This window comes from Salvelinus sp. IW2-2015, linkage group LG20 (genome assembly GCF_002910315.2).
Source record: "Salvelinus sp. IW2-2015 linkage group LG20, ASM291031v2, whole genome shotgun sequence".
NCBI classification, from domain to species: domain Eukaryota; kingdom Metazoa; phylum Chordata; class Actinopteri; order Salmoniformes; family Salmonidae; genus Salvelinus; species Salvelinus sp. IW2-2015.
The window spans coordinates 37,847,486-37,867,674 of NC_036860.1; the positions used below are offsets into that span (position 1 = coordinate 37,847,486).

Consider the following 20,189-nt stretch of genomic DNA (forward strand, 5'->3'; position numbering starts at 1 on the left):
TGTTCAGTCTGGTTTAGTTGTGTTATAGTGTAGTGGTGTTATACTTTAGTGGTGTTATAGTGTAGTTGTGTTATAGTGTAGTGTTGTGATGCTTATGGAAGGAAGAGGTCTGGACATAGGAGTGTTTTAGTTTCGTTCATTTATGTCACCCCAAGACAGATCCCAACACAGAAGGAAAAGCTTGTGGATGACTGGCCTACATGATGTAAAAAAGGTTCACTGTTAGCCAACACCACCAGTGAAAACAGCATGTTATGCAGTTGGCTCAGAAAATATCAAGTTAAACCTGCTTCCTCCCATCCCAACCACTTTCTTTGACTGATATGTTATGACTATCTGGAACAGCTACTGGTGGACAAGAATGTTTGGACCAGCAGTTTATCATTGTTTTGTAATGTTTTGATTTTGCAAATGTGTGTAAATTAAGTATAGTTCTTGTGATTTGATGCTTGCATTTTTTATAATTCTTTTTTGCAAGAAAATGCCAAATAAAAAAGTTAAATTTGATGTCGCTTTTTCATTGTCATCTTTATACAAAATATTTAAAAGAAAGGTTTACAGCAGAGAATTGAAAACATACTACGAGTGCATTTCAGTGGCTAAGGCATGACTGAAAAAACATTTAATTCACAACAGCCAAAATATGACTGACTATACACCTCAGTATGGTCTATATCAGAGACCCAGAATGTGATCGACGGGGGAAAGGAGAGAATTCTCCCCGCTAACCACTGTTATGCTGGAGTGAGTAGTATAGTAGCTCCAGATTTCCATAGAGAGCATGCTTGGTGGGAGGAGGTTCAACAAAAGAGTCTAGACAGCACATTTCATCTGTATTTGAATGCCCTTACTGTTACCAGATTGGAAAATGTTATTTTCTAGAGCTACATTATAAACACAATATTTTTCCAATACTACAATATTATTTATATATTTTTCAATAAAATATACCAAATCATCAAATTTTAAAGAAAATATGGTTTATTTTAAAATATTTAATGGCTGAGGCATGAACACATGGCAACATAATGAATGCTGAGTATATTAAAATCAATAAATACAATATTTTATCTACACATGCAATAACAAGGCAATGAAAAAAGCCTCTCCGTATGTAACGGTTAGGCGAACAATGAGTTATACCATACATACATTTTCACATTGGATCTTAGATCGAATGACAAAGTACCAACTGTACTACAGTATACCAGTAAATTCTGCAACTATTGAGCACTATATGTGGAGTCAGAGACCACAGCAATATCTTATGACAGAGTGCCCTCTTGTGGTGAGTCTACATATGAGTGACAGTGGAAAGCAGAGGGCTTAAAAAGTACTACTTTGAACAATTTCAAGTTCATTTTCACAAGGAGTGGCACTTAAGTTCATGATCAAGGAATTGCAGTCAACGTACATTACAATTTGAAAGAAGTTAAAACGGTATTGAGATCAAGAGAAACAAACCGATGCAGAAATATCATGGCCATTCTTTACAATGACCTTACAAGTATCTACTACTAATATGCAATTTAAACCTGTATTTTAAATGCTTTTGGCTTTAAATCCAACACATTTACAACTAACATTTCTGGAGTGTGAGTCCCCATACAACCTTGGCATATCACTACACATTGTTCAGTTTCTGTTGTGTACCTGAGTCAAGAGGACAATGACAAAAACTCCCTCTGTCCAACCGGGTTTCAAATTCAAAGGAAATAAATGTAATTATTAATATATGAACAGATTCTCAATAATGTGTCAAAGCCACATCCCTGGGGGAAAAAGCCTGCTAATCAAGGTAGGTACAAAGAAAACGCATTAACAAAGTAACATTTTTTTTGCCAACTTACGATGGGGTCATGGTCTGTTTGTAACGTAACAAGAACGTTGTACAAGAGGAAGCAGCAAATCAAGTCTATGAGGTAGTGCCAATTAAGTATTTCCTTTCACTAAATATCAAGGAGTGATATATATATATAACTGTATATGACTTGGATCACTTTGTCTTCTCTGCCCAATCAATATGCTATTGTCTGGAAAATGAATAGTGTGGATGTGAAAAAAATACAGATTAGGCTAGGAAAATTATGATAGGGCACATATACTCCCTTAATTTTAAGTATGACATTAAAAAAAGCACACTGTCACTTTAAAATATACAAGCTATTCACATAATTAACAATAAGGCTTAACCATGAAACCACTACCACTGGTGGAATTAAAACAATTACAAAAATTAATTACAAATATGATAAATGTTACGTTAGTTCATCCGTCAATGTTAGCACTACATTGTACATTACTGTACATTTACTGTACATTCCAAGATTACGTACATGTCAGACTGTTATATATTATAAGACCATCAATAAACCAGGAACTAAAGCAATTTGGAGTTATTCTTTTTTTTTTTTTTAAATCATTACTTCATTTACTACAATACAGTGAAATGTATGACATGGAGCCCTGTAATACTGCAATGCAACTTCAAGATTCACATTCGTTAGCTTTAGCACAAACCACAGAATTAAACGCTTTAGTCTCCACCTGACGTATTTAGCTACAGAATGTATGTACGAGGGGAGGGGAATCATGAGTCAAGTACGCCCCGACGACAGTTACTGCTGCTGCACAATAAGTCTCAAACTATTCCTTGCGAGACATTGCAGCTTAAGAACACAGTGTAAAGCTAGGCTTACTCTACGCTGTACCCAGAAACAAGGAAATGCTTAGACCCACACAATAAGACTGGAGGCAAGCGCAAACGACCATGCGAGGTTCAAAGGCTTGGCCGTACACAGGCCACATGACGCATTCTCCCTCTCTTTAGATTCTCTCACTAGATGCCTGTGCATGGGACCAAGGTGAGCCCTCCTCCCCTTACAATATACAGCACTTCCAGACCTGTCAAAACTAGCGCAGCAGAAATGCTATCCATTATGGCACAAAGGGTAAAGGATATAGGGTGTGGTGTTGCAGCTGCTACGTGAGGATGTGGGCCGTGGAGGGGATGGAAACAAACTCGCGCAGGATGTTCTTGGCCGTCTCCAGGTTGTTCTGGGCGATCATCAGGGCCTTCTGGATGTCCTGGAACGAATAGCCCTGGCTCATCAGACGCTCTATCTCCCCGTTGATGGGTAGTTCCGCACCAGGAATTGGAGAGGGCCCTCCGGATGCTCCTCTGGAGCCCGCTGATGGATTGGCAGCAGCGGGCAGGGCCTCTGGGGTGAGGGGGCGGGGCTGCCGGTCTGAGTTGACCCGGCGGGGGAGGGGCTTAGGGGGGCGCTCGGGGTCCTGACCTGGTGCAAACATAGCTGAGAGAGGAAAGAGAGGAGAGAGATGGTGTTTGATAACTATAACTCTGTTAACATAAAGCAAGAGAGTGAAAGGACTGAAAACACTAATGCTAAGCTACATACAGGGATCCATGGTAGACAGGCTGTCCATGGAGAGGCACCTGAAGGCGGCCGAGGTGCCGGTGACATCAGAGAGGGTGCGCCTGGCGGGGGTCGGGGGAGCCTGGGGTCGGGGGTAGTCATAATCACACACATCCTTTGCCTCAATCTCCTCTACTGCGAGGTGCAGGGGAACCGCAGGGGGCGGAATGAGGTAGTCTGGATGGAAACCAGAGAATTCAAGGGATAAAAAAAAGATGAAGTGATTTTAATACCCCAAATACAGAATATACATTTTCTATGCATGATAACTGGCTTAACAGATAACCTGATCAATGGTGGGGATCAAAATGAACTGTTATCCAATCGTGGCCACATTCATTGCGATAGTAGGTTTCTGGGCAGGTATAGAGTAGCATTTTTATTAATTGTGATTCAAGCCCAAGTTAGATGATGGTTTTCTGATTGTACAAAGGTATGACTCATGTAACTTGATGTGCAATCAGAAAGATGAGAATTGAGATCCTTAATTTATCTCTATGTACCGGACTCTGGGGGCTGCTGTGGCAGGGACAGGGCGGGCAGAGGCTCAGCAGCACTAGCCTGGGCCTTGATGTTACACATGGACTCATACACCTGAGGGTCCTCACAGTCCACATCACACACCACAGTTCTAGGAGAGAAGGAAGGTGAGAGAGAAAGAGGCAGGGATGGAGAAACAGAGAGGGAGAGATGGCGGGCAGAGGGAGGGGCATCAGAAAAACAGTAGTCATGACCCTGTACTGATTTTAGAGATTTAAACCATTCAGGAATTACATACATCTAGGATGGTACAATCATAATCCACTGGGCCACCTCATAGTGACATTCTTGAGTGCTCACCGTGAGTCGTGGTTAGTGGTTTGGGGCGGTGGTGGCACGACAGCCCCCGCCATGGCCCAGGAGGGTCCTCCTGAAGGGAGAGAGGTGGGGCTCATGTACTCGTTCTCCTCGTCACTCCCAGAAGACTTCTCACCAGTAGCCGCCCGTTGAGGTGTCCTAACAGACAGATACACAGACAGACACTGAGGCAGGTAATACATATGACGCTTTGAATTGCTGATCAATCATACCATGAGTCACAAACAAGAAATATAGCCAATCAGTTTTAGTTTAATCAGTTTATTAAGTACACCACCCGGTTCACGAAAATGGTTTGCTCCTACACAGTGGTCACGTGGCCTGCTATATAAAGCAGGCAGACAGGCATCAAGGCATACAGTTACTGTTCGACAACATTAGAATGTGCAAAACGAGTGACCTAAGCAACTGAGCTTTAGTATGCTCGTCGGTGCCAGGCGCGCAGGTTCCAGTAGCTCAGAAACTGATTTTCACGCACATCAGTGTCTAGGGTTTACAGAGAATGGTGCAACAAACAAAAAACATCCAGTCAGCGGCAGTCCTGTGGGTGACAACAGATCATTGATGAGAGGTCGAAAGAGAATGGCAAGCATCTTGCAAGCTTGCGTGCCACAAACCTACAAATAATGGCGCAGTATAACAGTGGTGTGCAGAACGGCATCTCGGAACGCACAACTCATCGATCTTTGTCTTGGATGGACTATTGCACCAGACGACCACACTGAGTTCCACTCCTGTCAGCTAAAACCAAGAAGACCCGGCATCAGTGAGGCCTCCCGAGTGGCACAGTGGTCTAAGGCTGGGGGATGGGACACATGGGGCGGCACATGCTGTGCCACTAGAGATCCTGGGTTCGAGTACAGGCTCTGTCGAAGCCGGCTGCGACCGGGAGACACATGGGGCGGCACACAATTGGCCCATCGTCGTCCGGGTTGGGGGAGGGTTTGACCGGGAGAGATTTCCTTGTCCCATCCCGCACTAGCGACTCCTGTGGCGGGCCGGCCGCAGTGCACGCTGAAACGATCGCCAGGTGTACGGTGTTTCCGCCGACACATTGGTGCAGCTGGCTTCCGGGTTAAGTGGGCATTGCGTCAAGAAGCGGTGCGGCTTGGTTGGGTAAAGTTTCGGAGGACGCATGGCTCTCAACCTCTCCCGAGTCCGTACGGGAGCTGCAGCGATGAGACAAGACTAACTACCAATTGGATAGCACGAAATTGGGGAGAAAAAAGGGCCAAAAAAAACAAGGACTGGAAACACATTTCCTGGTCCGACAAATCCTGGTTCATGTTCCATCATGCTGATGGCAGAGTCAGGATTTGGCGTAAGCAGCATGAGTCCGTAGCCCCATCCTGCCTGGTAGCAGTGGTGTACTGGTGTGGGGAATGTTTTCCTGGGACCTGAGCGACTAATCAAAATTGAACATCTACATTACATCCACACATATTTTATCCATATCTATACAAATGCCATACCTGATTGCCAAGGAGTAGATAGCGTTGGTCGCTGCCAGCGGCTTTGCTCTGGGGATGCAGTCACTATCACTGGGCCCGTTGGTCTGTGGCAGGGCCTTGGCAACAGGCCGGGGAACCATGTAGTTAGAGGCCCAGTTGGGCTCCGGAGGGGTGCATGGCAGGGGTCTCCTCTGGAGCCGGCCCTCTGTGGGTGCAAGGGGAGAGGGACGCTCGGGTGGGGGAGGTGGGGGTAACTCTCGCAGGGCAGGAGGGAGAGGCAAAGGTTTGTCTCTGTGGAGGGCTGTAATCTGGGGAGAGCAGACATTAATATGACTGGATGCAATTTATAATTGTAAATTCATTGCAAGTCGTTCTGGATTAGAGTGTCTGCTAAATTAGTCAAATGTAAATGTCCCATGACATGCATGGTCACACACCATTATATACATAAGAAAGCTTGAATTCGATTAAGTGATTGATGGATTAGGTCCTCCACTTGCCTTGGGTGTGGCTCCTTGGCCCGGGGCCCCTGGGGAGCTGGGGGGCCTCTGCGGCACCAGGTCCAGCCGGGGGGGCACGGGGGGCAGTGGCGTCACAGGGGAGGGTGGGCGCTCTACCTGAAAACACAAAGGGGAGACATTAAAACAAACTCGAGGTCAGACTGTTTCTACAACTTATAGATGGAGGAGCTGTTTTTTTGTTGTTGTTGATTTACTGGGTGGTGTATCTGATTGGCGAATTCTGAAAACGGACAAGTCTTTTATAGATTGCCTTTTCACTTTGAGCACATAAGGAAACAATTATGTTGTGAGATGGTGTGTGTAGGAGAAAGAGAGAGAACATGACAAAGTCTGACTGATTCCAGATGGTGGCTGGGGGTGAGGAAGTCTTGCCTTGGTGCAGGCCAGCCTGCTCATGTTGAGGTGGGGGTCCTCCAGGCGCTCGTCATCGTCCTCGTCGTTGCTCGGGGAGACTGACAGGGAGCCCCCTCCCTCCGCCCCGTAGGGCCCCTGGAAGCTGGCGAAGGAGGCCCCGCTGCCGTTGTTCTTGGGGCGGAAGGGGTCCACCACGATGGGCTCCGTGCCTTTAATCTCACAGCGGCAGAACGGACAGCCCTGTCCCTCCGACTCCTAAAGAGAAAAAAAGAAAGGCGAGGAAGAGGGGAGAATAACAGTACAGGACCAAAATAGACTAAATCTAGATCAAATGTATAAAATCCGTGAGTGAAACAATAGACGCTCTTTCAGGGTGAAGCAACTCTGGGACCTACCTGCCAGGCAGTGAGACAGGAGGTGCACATGAGGTGGCTACAGGGCTCGATCTTCACGTCCTTGTCATTCTCGGCACATATCTTACACAGCTGGAATGTGGAGCCCATCTCACAGTAGAGCTCGTACTGCTCCTGTAACACAGAGAAGAGAAAGGAGACAACAGAAATGTCAGAATATCTCAGTGCATGCATACTACAATTGAACAAATATTTCCTTTTCTGATTTTAGGAAACATCCATCTAAAACAGACAGCATTCTGACTTGAGAAAGACGGACATAAATCGGAATAACTATACAAATTTACATTTAGGGCGTTGTAAGCTATGGAAAATTACAGTAAGCAAACTTGAGTCACAAAAGTGAATCTGAAGTCTGAATTACGACCTGTACTTTGTGGACGTTTCTGACCTGTGTGACTTTGATGTGGTCCTGTGGGGAGGGCTCACACAGCCCTGTGAGGTCTGGGTTCTGGGTCCGGCCGTCTGGGAACAGGTAGCTGGACAGAGAGAGCAACAAACCAAAACATTTCAATGGCCAGTTGAAGCCACAGGCTGTATGATTTCCTGTTATTTCAACTAATGTGCAATTCTGTGGTGACTTTAGTTTAGTCATAGAAACTGATTTCAACCATTTTCAGAGGAAACTTCATAACAGATTCAGCAAACGCCTTGACTGAACCAGAGAAGGTAGTAGTTGGTCATTCTTTCATCTTGGCTATGTCATGGTACTCACAATCCCTCCCTGTATCCGTCAATGAGGGCCTGGAAGAGGGGCTTGTTGTGGGGGATGGTCTGCAGAATGTTCCCATCTGCAGTGACGTAGCCAATGGCCCACTGGCCCAGCCGAGTGCAGCTCAGTCTAAAGATATAACTGGGACAGAGTGTGGTGTGTGAGGGCCGGCCGTAATTTGCAAACCAGTTGTACATGTAGAATGATCCCTGAAATACAGCACGCCGAATGAACGGCAGACGAACGGTAGATCCAGAAGGCGAGGTCAGTACAGCTGCCTCAAAGCTGGGACCGAGAGACTGAAAAACAGCTTCTATCAAGGCCATCAGACTGTTAAATAGCCATCACTAGCACATTAGAGGCTGCTGCCCTATATACATAGACTAGAAATCACTGGCCACTTTAATCATGTTCACATATTCTGCATTACTCATCTCATATGTATATAGTGAATTCTATTCTACTGAATCTTAGTCTACGCCGCTCTGACATTACTCGTCTAAATATTTACACTACCGTTCAAAAGTTTGGCGCCACTTAGAAATGTCCTAACATCAAATTGATCAGAAATAGTGTAGACATTGTTAATGTTGTAAATGACTATTGTAGCTGGAAACGTCAGATTTTTTATGGAATATCTACATAGGCCCATTATCAGCAACCATCACTCCTGTGTTCCAATGGCACTTTGTGTTAGGTAATCCAAGTTTATAATTTTAAAAGGCTAATTGATCATTATAAAACCTTATGCAATTATGTTAAAAAAGCTGAAAACTGTTATTCTGATTAAAGAAGCAATAAAAAAAATAAAAAAAATGGCCTTTAGACTTGTTGAGTATCTGGAGCATCAGCATTTGTGGGTTCGATTACAGGCTCAAAATGGTCAGAAACAAAGAACTTTCTTCTGAAACTCGTCAGTCTATTCTTGTTCTGAGAAATGAAGGCTATTCCATGCAAGAAATTGCCAAGAAACTGAAGATCTCATACAACACTGTGTACTACTCCCTTCACAGAACAGTGCAAATTGTCTCTAACCAGAATAGAAAGAGTGGGAGGCCCCGGTGCACAACTGATACAACGGGTACTATTTAATGAAGCTGCCAGTTGAGGACTTGTGAGGAGTCTGTTTCTCAAACTAGACACTAATGTACTTGTCCTTGTGCACCGGGGCCTCCCACTCCTCTTTCAATTCTGGTTAGAGCCAGTTTGCACTGTTCTGTGAAGGGAGTAGTACACAGCGTTGTATGAGATCTTCAGTTTCTTGGCAATTTCTAGCATTGAATAGCCTATTTATTTTTTTAATCAGCCGTTTCCAGCTACAATAGTAATTTACAACATTAACAATGTCTACATTGTATTTCTGATAAATTTTATGTTATTTTAAATGGACAAAAAACAAGGACACTTCTAAGTGACCCAAAACTTTTGAACGGTAGTGTAAATATTCTTAATTCCATTCCTTTAGATTTCTGTGTAGTTTGTGTATTGCTGTGAAATTTTTAGATTTTACTTGTTAGATATAACTGCACTGCTGGAGCTATAAACACAAGCATTTCGCTACACCCGCAATAACATCTGCTAAACAAGTGACCAATAAAATTGGATTTGAGATTAACATTCAGTGCGGTGTGTGTGGTCAATAAGGGGAGTTGTGAGTGTACATGATGTATTTGGATGGTCTGTGTGCCTCACTGTTTGTGTGTTAGTGTGTATCGAAGTGCATGCAAGTGTGTGTGTGTGTCTTACCTGCCAGGCTTGTGGATGAACCTCTGAAGCCGGGCCTTGACCTCGTCGTAGGTGAGGAAGGCCATGTACCCAGAGTGTGTGACAGCCAGACTGTTCCAGTTTCTCAGGAGAGATGACCACGGCTGCACAATACAACACACAAACCACGGTCAAAACCCTGACAACAAATCATAATCCTAGTTGATAATTTAAAAAAACACGTGTTCCCACTGGGATTCTCTGCCTCTGACCCGATTACGGGGAATAAGTCACTGGCTTACTAGTGCTCTTCCATAACGTCCCTAGGAGAGCAGCATCACGTCGTGGCAGGCTTTTTTCGCAATACTCGACTTGAGTGGGTTGAGTCACTGATGTGATCTTCCTGTCCGTCTTTGCACCCCCTCAGGCTCGTGCGGTGGAGGAGATCTTTGTGGGTAGTAAGTTGGTGGTAGGGCTGTTACAGTGACCGTATTACCATCACACCGACTGTCACGAGTCATGAGTTCAAATTCCACGTGACCGTTTAGTCACGGTATTTAGGCTTCTCCAAGCTCTGATGTTCATTAGTAGCCTACCTAACTTGTTAACTGCCTGGTACTCAACATTCTATTGTCCCTCTAATCACTCTGACATCAATGCAAATGTAATCAAAAATCTAATCAAACACTTGATGAGAGCCAATGAGCTCATGTTGCGCAACATTTCTATATGCTTTGCAATTGCGTGAAAACAGAGTGATGGCATCTATTAAAAAGAGGACGATCCCATCAGCTTTCTATAGGCTAGGCCTACTATATTTATTTCTCAGCTTTACTAATGTTAAGCACATTGCTTCCCTTTACAACAGGAGTATAGCCTACCTGACTGGCATGAAAATTAACCACGTGAAAAGCATCCTCCATTCGTTATTTAAGTGCATAGGTGACAGATATTTTTTCCTGCTGCCCCTGTTGAGACAGGCGCATGATAATGGTCCATTCCAAATCAAAACAAATTCAACACATATTATTCAGTATATGTAAAGACAAGATTAAATCAAGAAAAGTCTGATGGGTGACAATAGCCTATAACTTTTGACAGTTGAAGTCGGAAGTTTACAAACACCTTAGCCAAATACATTTAAAGTCAGTTTCACAATTCCTGACATTTAATCTTAGTAAAAATTCCCTGTCTTAGGTCAGTTAGGATCACCACCATATTTTAAGAATGTGAAATGTCAGAATAATAGTAGAGAGAATGATTTATTTCAGCTTTTATTTCTTTCATCACATTCCCAGTGGGTCAGAAGTTCACATACACTCAATTAGTATTTGGTAGCATTGCCTTTAAATTGTTGAACTTGGGTCAAACGTTTCGGGTAGCCTTCTACAATAAGTTGGGTGAATTTTGGCCCATTCCTCCATGACAGAGCTGGTGTAACTGAGTCAGGTTTCTAGGCCTCCTTGCTCGAACACACTTTTTCAGTTCTGCCCACAAATTTTCCATAGGATTCAGGGCTTTGTGGTCAGGGCTTTGTGATGGCCACTGCAATACCTTGACTTTGTTGTCCTTAAGGTATTTTGCCACAACTTTGGAAGTATGCTTGGGGTCATTGTTCATTTGGAAGACCCATTTGCATCCAAGCTTTAACTTCCTGACTGATGTCTTGAGATGTTGCTTCAAAATATCCACATAATTTTCCTGCCTCATGATGCCATCTATTTTGTGAAGTGCACCAGACCCTCCTGCAGCAAAGCACCCCCACAACATGATGCTGCCACCCCCGTGCTTCATGGTTGGGATGGTGTTCTTCAGCTTGCAAGCATCCCCCTTTTTCCTCCAAACATAACAATGGTCATTATGGCCAAACAGTTCTATTTTTGTTTCATCAGACATTTCTCCAAAAAGTAGGATCTTTGTCCCCATGTGCAGTTGCAAACAGTAGTCTGGCTTTTTTATGGTGGTTTTGGAGCAGTGGCTTCTTTCTTGCTGAGTGGCCTTTCAGGTTATGTCGATATAGGACTCGTTTTACTGTGGATATAGATATTTTGTACCTGTTTCCTCCAGGATCTTCACATGGTCCTTTGCTGTAGTTCTGGGATTGATTTGCACTTTTCGCACCAAAGTACATTCATCTCTATCAGACAGAACATGTCTCCTTTCTGAGCGGTATGACAGCTGCATGGTCCCATGGTGTTTATACTTGCGTACTATTGTTTGTACAGATGAACGTGGTACCTTCAGGCATTTGGAAATTGCTCCCAAGGATGAACCAGACTTGGAGGTCTACAATTTTTTTATTTCTGAGGTCTTGGCTGATTTCCCCATGATGTCAAGCAAAGAGGCACTGAGTTTGAAGGTAGGCCTTGAAATACATCCACAGGTACACCTCCAATTGACTCAAATTATGTCAACTAGCCTATCAAATTGCTTCTAAAGCCATTACCTAATTTTCTGGAATTTTCCAAGCTGTTTAAAATGCACAGTCAATTTAGTGTAAGGCACAATCAACTTCTGACCCACTGGAATTGTGATACAGTGAATTATAAGTGAAATAATCTGCCTGTAAACAATTGTTGGTAAAATTACTTGTGTCATACACAAAGTAGATGTCCTAACAGACTTGCCAAAAATATAGTTTGTTAACAAGAAATTTGTGGAGTGGTTGAAAAACGAGTTAATGACTCCAACCTAGGTGTATGCAAACTTCCGACTTCAACTGTATATATTATGATGCCCAGCTAAAGGCAATTAGCGCATTATTTTTTTGCAACTTTTTAAACTTATAGCTCATGTAGCCTAGCTCATAGGCCTATATGTTTCGATAATGTTTGTATCACAACTAAAGTGGCCAAATAACTTCTTAAAATAAAGCACATTAATCTGCTTTACAAAGGGTGTAGAACCTAAATGGCATACATACGCAGTGCTTGAGTTACAAGTTTGGAGAAGATCATTTTCACCATAAAAATGCACCTTTATAATAAAAGCAATAGATGCATATTCGCATTTGTGGTCACTTGAGAATGGTATTTTCCTGCTAATGGAACGTTAGCGCTTATAGCCTACTGACGTGTGCGCATTGCTGCGCTTATAATGTGAAGAAATAGCCTAATCGTTTATCTTAAAATGTTGATAAACTTTGTCATCTGTTGCGTCAGGCTCATTGCTTAAAACAGTTTTTTTGATGCTAGTGGTTGTATTAATTTGGGCTCTATCGCATCCCACAACTGTCCCAGATAATATTTGGAATATTTATTTATTGCACAAAATAGAGTAGATCAACTTTTGTACTATGGGGTATAGTAGATTAATATAGGCTAATGCTTTTGGTGTTCGTTAGGCCTAATCATCTTGTTGGCTGACGAAAATTAAATGTGGACAGTTCTTCCAATATCTTCAATATGCGCTTCGGAATTAGATAAGGACGCACCCCGATGTGTCTGTCTTCCCTTGTAGCCTGTGAGAAAGACCCGATCACGTGACGGAGAGGTGCTTCTGCAGGCAGCTGGGAGAAGCAAATTATATTTATTATATTCAGCCTAAGGGCACGGGCTGCAAAAGGCACCGATTTTTTTAGGGGGCATTAAGGCCACACAAAGGGGAAGAAGCCGGAAAATTCGAGGCATTATCAAGTGCTTGTCAAATTGTGAGTGAGAGAGTGATTAAGTGTGTACAGCCTGCGCAACAACAAAAAAAGTAGAGCTCATGCCTTTCATGCAACATTTTTCAAATCACCATCAGTCACATCATGCAGCCTTAGAAACTATTAAAAATCTAAACATATAGCCCAACATTTGTATCACAACTAAAGTTACATAAATAACAGAATAGCCGCATGTGCGCACTCCCTCAAATAATGGAGAAAATATCCTTTCTATTTTATTCAGCTATGTTCAATTGTATTCTTTATACTATAAAATAATGCCACAGAATTCTAAGCAAATATTGTCTGCTAAATGAACTAGTGTAGCCCACAGGCATATGGCATAGCCAGATCAGGGCCTAACATAAGGACAACTCAGAGTACCGTATGCTATTCCGTTCTTCTGAAATAGACTATATTTTCTTCATATCATGTTTCTTTAGACCCGTTTAAAATAAATAATGGATTTATTGTGATGGTGAAGGCTATATTACATGGATTTATTAGACTTTAAAATGTAGATGATCCAAAGGCCTGCATCAGTGACTTGTAGGCTATGCGTGGAAGCCAGGAGATGCTAAATGTGTTTATGTAAATTAAAGGTCAATTACCATGAGACCGGCAGTTATTTGCTTGACAATCACCGGCTGACAAAATGTCATGACCACCAGCCCTGGTCTGTTGATATCCCACTAGTGGTGTGGGGGCTGTGCTTTGGCAAATTAGGTGGGGTTATATCCTGCCTGGTTGGCTCTGTCCATGGGTATCGTCGGAGTATCTATTCTGCAATAGTCTATGTGCCGGGGAGCTAGGGTCAGTCTGTCCTATCTGGTGAAATTCTCCTGTCTTATCTGGTGTCCTGTGTGAACTTAAGTATGCTCTCTCCAATTTTCCCATATTTCTCTCCCCTCCTGAAGGACCTGAGCCCTAGGACCATCTGGCCGGATGACTCCCGTCTGCCCCCGGCCCCAGTCCACCTGTTCGTGCTGCTGATCCAGTTTATGCTGTTTCGCCTGTGTCTATGGAACCCTGACCTGTTCACCAGACAAGCTATCTTGTCCCAGACCCTCTCCCTCCCTCCCACACCTGCTGTCTCGACCTCTGAATGTTCAGCTATGAAAATTCAACTGACATTTACTCCTGAGGTGCTGACATGTTGCACCCTCTACAACCACTGATTATTATTTGACCCTGCTGGTCCTCTATGAACATCTTGAAGAACAATCTGGCCTTAGTGGCGTTGTACTCTTATAATCTCCACCCGGCACAGCCAGAAGAGGACTGGCCACACCTCAGAGCCTGGTTCCTCTCTTGGTTTCTTCCTAGGTTCCTCCCTTTCTAGGGAGTTATCCTAGCTACTGTGCTTCTACATCGCTTGCTTTTTGGGTTTTAGGCTGGGTTCTGTATAAGCGCTTTATGACATCTGATGATGTAAAAACAGCTTTATAAATACATTTGATTTTGTTCTTCACCTGATATTTACTACAACTGTGGTCACCTATCATGGTCTGGAGAGCTACAGGGCGTGCATGATTTTGTTCCAGCCCAGCTCTAAATCCCCTCAATGTCTTGATGATTAATTGATTATCATATTCAAGCTGATGCGTTAGTGGTGGGCTGCAACAAAAGCCAGCATACCCAGTAGATCTCCAGGGCCACTGGCTGGTAACCACTGCTGCACTACAAACTACATTGGTTAAACATTTACAGGCATCTCCAGTTCAAATCTCAAGGCTAATTTGAGGAAGTCATTTTGGTTTCAGTCTGCCCGGAGTCAGGCTGTGGAAACACTTGTGGCCTCTGTGCACACACAGTCGAGGGAACTACTGTAAAGGCCACGCACAGTCAGGATACGTTCAATAGAACACGTACTGACTGAACTTTAACCACCCCACCCTAAATAATGATAGAGCAGCTGTTTCTACCTTTGTACTCACATGTCCTTATGGCCTAAAAAAAGGTACCCATGGTTGAAATTAACCACCCACACAGTGGTGTCACAGGCCTTTCCTTAGCCACCTCCAACAGTTTTGTTAACTTCTACAGTGAACTTTCTACACAGCAATTGAGCTCTGTATAGATTTGGCACCCCAGAGAGAAAACAACTTTGTGACTGTAGAAGGTAATAAAGTTACCGTTGTGCTTAAAGCTAGAATCCTTAGTTGCTACATCCATTTTTGGAAACGTCCAATGGCAGAGACGCAAGTTGCTTAGGGTGGTTACTTAATTATGCATACAATGACTCGATGACCATGTCAAAGTAAGTGGTCCTGAATGCACTTACTATAAGTCACTTTGTATTCATTTAGCAGACGCTCTCATCCAAAGTAATATGATAGTGAGTGATTCAGGAAAGGAACGGGGAGCAGTGACAGCACATTCCCTATATATTGGTGGTGGAATGGGTGCAAAACTATTTTGGTAGTGGATGAGTTGAGTTTCCCCCAATCAATCTAAAGTGTTTTAGGCACCTGGAAAAGCGTTATACAAACGCATCCATCACCATCATTACTTGAGTTTGAGAAACGTAAATGCAAACGCATGCAAATCATTACCTGGAAGAGCCTGGTGAAGATGTCAAACTCGAAGACGGAGATGTAGTCGTTGCAGGTGAGGTCGATGGTAGACTTGAGAGCCATGGCTTCCAGGCCTGAGCTGATGGGGTGGAACTCATGAAGAGACTGGCGGAACGTCCTCCATGGAACAATGGTCCTACAGAGGGGAAAGCGTTTAGTGATACAAAAGTAGTAATTATCCCCAGGCATGTTTTGGTTAAGCGTTTAAGTTTAATTTTAAGGACATTTTATATAATAGATGAGCCAACAAAAAAAACTCACTTATCACCAAAAGACCTTCTCCAGAACTCAGCGGCGTCAGCTTTGGTGATGCGGAAGTTGTCTCCTTGGAACAGACCATTGGGAAAGATGGCTTTTAGCTCAGCCAGCATGTGGCTGAATATCAGCGACAGCTTGGTCAGGTTTCGCCTATGGAGAAAAGGTATCTTATATCTCATCTTAGCAAATCAGGTCCTCAAACAAACCTCATATATCCCTGAGGTTGACTAATGGTAATGCATTCTCTTGACTTTGGCACCCCCTGGTCAAACATTTAGGCTAGGTAGTATAAGCCTAGCCGCTTAGGATTGGATACTAAATTCACATTAGTCTACTAAAGCAATGTCTTTGAGTGGGGAGTGGTATGCAATACCAACTGGAGTATTCACTACAGGCGATCAAAGGGAAAGTGCAATAGAGAAGCAATTGCGTTTGATTCAATTACATTCATCTTACTTGCTCACCCATTCAGTTGTAAGAAAGTGTGATGAGGTTCTTAGAAGTGTAATCTGTGTGGTGGTATATGCTGGAGACAGCCTGGTGGGTTTATCTTTAGACCACATAAGTTTACACAGGGGTTATACATTTTTTTTTTTTTAACATTCCTCCGAATACTTGTTTAGAAGATGTTCACCTTAATAAAAAAAACGATTTTTCCGACCAAACTATTTCATGTTGTATACAAGTACTAGCACGTCCGTTTTCTATAATGGCTCATGCACTTGTGCTACTTGTGAGTAAGAAGAATCAATAGCATCATTGCTTTCACAGAACTAGAATGAGATTACCGTTCTATGATTGCTTCACTGAAACCTAAAGTAAACAGGATGCGTTTCAGCTTAGTAGTGTATTTTTGATTAAAAGAGGAAATACACCCTAAACAGATCTGCTCATCATTTAGCCTAGTGGTTCTTGCACCACTCAGCTTTACAGAACGTTAGCTGCACCTATATAACGAAAAATGTCCAATTCCTATTTTCTAGTATTTTTTTGTGTGTAAATGGCTACAAATCGTTGCAAATAACACAACATGTGCTTTATTCATAGGACATTGGATTGAGGTGTGGGGTAGTTTCTTGGAAGAAATTCAAAACACTGATCACACAGCATTTCCCACTACGGCATTCCTATTTTGAAGCTTCACTCAAGAGTAGGTTAACACTGCTGAGACATGCATAAATGCTCTTATACCTCCCCGCAAGTGGTCGAAATCACTTGAGAAACTCTTTGAAAATAAGACATACCAGTCACCTTGATAACGAGAAACGAAACCTTTGATAGGAACTAGGCCTACTATTCAAGTTTGGTTCTAGCCTTAAAACTGAACAACAACAAGTTGGCTAAAGCAGAAACAGACTGGCACCCAGCAGGCTCAATATCCTCCGACATTTTACCTGGGCTGAGAGTTCTCCTCGTACATGCGCTCCTTTGCCTCCTTGAACAAGCTCATGGTCTGCTTGATCTTATTGGTCAGGTTCTCCATCACCACCCGGAAGTACTCGTTCTCCCCGAGAATCTCCATCTTGCCCTCGTAGCGGGACAGGATGGTGCGGAGGTGCTGGTAGGTGTCTGGCAGCAGGTCCAGGATGTAGGGGGGGCTGTTCTTCAGGGCCACCTTAGGGTTCTGGCAGAGACGTACCACCTGCGTGGGAAAGGGAGGATGAGACGAGGTCAGAGGAACCTGGACGTGTTTCTCCAACGTGCATCTGTGTGAAATTAAACTTTTTTTTTTTTTTACAGTCTGGTTGATGTTTATATTTCAGCTGGTTCACCCAACCAGGCCTAGCCAGTACCTTGTTCGTACACCAAGTAGTCCTTATCATCTTTGTTTATAAGCGCTTCGCTAAACCTGTGATAACAGCTGCAAAATAAGTGTACCCAACCATTAAAATTTGATTTGTAGAAAATATAGTTGATATTTTTACCACACCAGCAGTAGGAAAGGAAACATACCATTTTGAAGGCCTATCATTTCTTTTAGTTGTGTCAAATGTAAAATACATGTGAAAATAATACCTTTTAGGCCTACTTGATATTGTTGTAATATCTGAATAGGCCATTTGACACATGGAACTGGTACGCTTGTGTTCATTCAAACTGGAGTGAGTGAGCAAAAGAGGAAGGATGTAATAACCACCTGATGGTTAGTTCATCAGACTTTGAAAACAGACTTTGTTGTGAAACTGAATAGGCAAGTGTTTTCCTGCCAAAGACAACTTGTACACTCTGCTTAAGTCAAAATTTCCCAATCAGCATAATTGGTAATTGTGGCCATTTGGAGAACAATGTATTGGAGCCCATTGTATAAATAAAAAAATGCCTGAATATGTTACCTTCTTTTTGCCGAATAAATAGTTTTGACTTAGCATGATCAGTCTTGTGGTAATTTCTCACCGCATATGAAAAGCACACTGTCCTATTGTTTTGCTATTGCTACACTATGGACATTTGCAAACCTTGCATTTCATATTTTAAGTATTCTGGCTATTTAAATGGACAATTGCACTACCTATCAAAAGGACTTAACATAAGACCTGAGGAAATTAGATGGCTTGTTACCTACCTTATCCATAAGTTTCCAGCATTTCTCCACCATTTTCTTGTCTACCACCGCAGGTTGGGGAGGCTGGAGAGGCTGGTGATTGGGCTGAAATGCGTCCTTCATCAAGCCGATGAGACCCGCGCCCCTCCTCGGATTTCCTGCCATGCTTCTGTCGCCGGCCGGGGGAGAGCCCCGGGGCTTGGAGGCCGTCAATGAATGACAATTCTGGGCACGTATTTAGTAACAACGGTAGTTGCCTATCTCTATTGTTCTCGAATAAAGACAGTAATAACCACACAAATATCACAAGACGAATTAAAGGATGGTAAGCTTGCTGGCTAGCTGATTTAAAGTCTTCATCTGCCCGCTCCTTTCGTCGGAAAAGACAGGCGTTTGCATAGTTCAACCTCCTGCCTGGTTCTTCAATTTGTGACCCGTCTGTTATATTTGTGGACAGGCTTGGATGAACACAGGGCACACGCAAATATAAAAGCGTATTGATAAAAAAAAAAATAATAATATCGAGCTAAGTATACTGGCTAATTTCTTCAGACTTCTAGCTAAATAGGAGCGTTGCTAGCTTGCTACTATTTGTCTGTTTTCTTCCTATGTTTCAGTTTTTTTCCGCCTGTAGAGCAAATCGGGTAACTTCCGGTTTGGAATGTAGCTTCAAACGTAAAAAAGTATATATATATATATATATATATCTTTTTTTTTTTTTTTTTTAAGTCTTCTTCTATTGTATTATGGAGGTCGCAAACAAACGTTAGAGGTGCATGCCGCCACCTACTGTGTGTCCATCTACTGTTCTGGAGCATTATTTTTCTCAATTAAGATAGTATCAACTCCGGTGTCCTCTCTCTGGCCTCCTTTTGAAAAAGGTCAAAGGTAATCAAGAAGAGGCGGCGAGGAGAGGGAACGTGGACTAAAATACGCTCCTATGAAATGAGACTGTCCTCCAATCACGCGCCATCAGGCAAATTACGTTTTAAAACTTTTCAGTGAAGGACTCAGGTAGGATACACTTGTGCTTCCTGATTTAAAGGAGGCAATCGAGGAGTGAATGGCTGTCTTCCATTTGTCTACCAACGAATTGATACACTCTCCGATCACTTATGGGTTTTCGGGTCACAAAGGAGAGGAAGAGTTTTTCTCAAAAGAGAAATCCCCACTGTGACAAAAAAGAGGGATGGGGTAAGGGAAGAAAAAAAATTGTCCTACCAACTAACCCTACACTCTTTAAAACCTTACCACTATTCCACTACTTTGGCCCTATCTGATCCTACACCAAGCCGGCAGCCTGTGAGGACGGGACACTATCGTTCAATACACCATGTAACTCTTCTGCAGAAAAACCTTGTAAATCGAGTACTTTTCTGCAGCTCCCACAACATCTATTTTATGTGATTTACATTCAATTTCTGCGGTCAGTTAATCATAACCATGGCTATGAACGCTAAGAAGCCAACCTTACTGAAGGAGGTCGGTGGCACATTCATTGGGGAGAAGGGGCACGTGGTAATGGCTGGAGTGGAAAGAAGTGGAATGGTATAAAATACATCAATACATGGTTTCCATGTATTTGATGTCATTCCATTTGCGCCGTTCCGGTCATTATTATGAGCCATCCTCTCCTCAGCAGCCTTCTGTGCTACACATTCCTTTGTCTCATGCCCTCCTGCACACTTCTCACAACTAGGTATCTCCTTCCTACACA

At 43.0% G+C, this 20,189-nt stretch overlaps 1 protein-coding gene across 1 annotated transcript; it reads right to left on the bottom strand.

Annotated features, from left to right (window-relative positions):
• Positions 1-54: 54 nt before the first annotated feature.
• On the bottom strand, positions 55-19,153 carry LOC111981389 (E3 ubiquitin-protein ligase CBL). Its single transcript, XM_024012621.2, has 15 exons — positions 18,494-19,153; positions 17,325-17,572; positions 15,934-16,080; positions 15,652-15,808; positions 9,493-9,614; positions 7,750-7,887; positions 7,426-7,513; positions 7,017-7,148; positions 6,640-6,876; positions 6,247-6,363; positions 5,768-6,054; positions 4,278-4,433; positions 3,941-4,068; positions 3,420-3,614; positions 55-3,314 (listed from the first exon to the last, which is right to left on the bottom strand). The coding sequence occupies exons 1-15, from the start codon at positions 18,635-18,637 to the stop codon at positions 2,983-2,985; spliced, it is 2,628 nt and encodes an 875-aa protein (XP_023868389.1). The 5' UTR covers positions 18,638-19,153; the 3' UTR covers positions 55-2,982.
• Between the last annotated feature and the right edge of the window lie 1,036 nt (positions 19,154-20,189).

Bases quoted from the DNA above. Each gene is read 5' to 3' on its own strand.
- LOC111981389 (XM_024012621.2), bottom strand. From the start codon at position 18,637: ATGGCAGGAAATCCGAGGAGGGGCGCGGGTCTCATCGGCTTGATGAAG. The intron at 7,888-9,492 runs GTAAGACACACA...ACTCTGTCCCAG, and splicing joins TTCATCCACAAGCCTGGCAG to TTATATCTTTAGACTGAGCT. The intron at 4,069-4,277 runs GTGAGCACTCAA...CTTCTCTCCTAG, and splicing joins ACCACTAACCACGACTCACG to AACTGTGGTGTGTGATGTGG.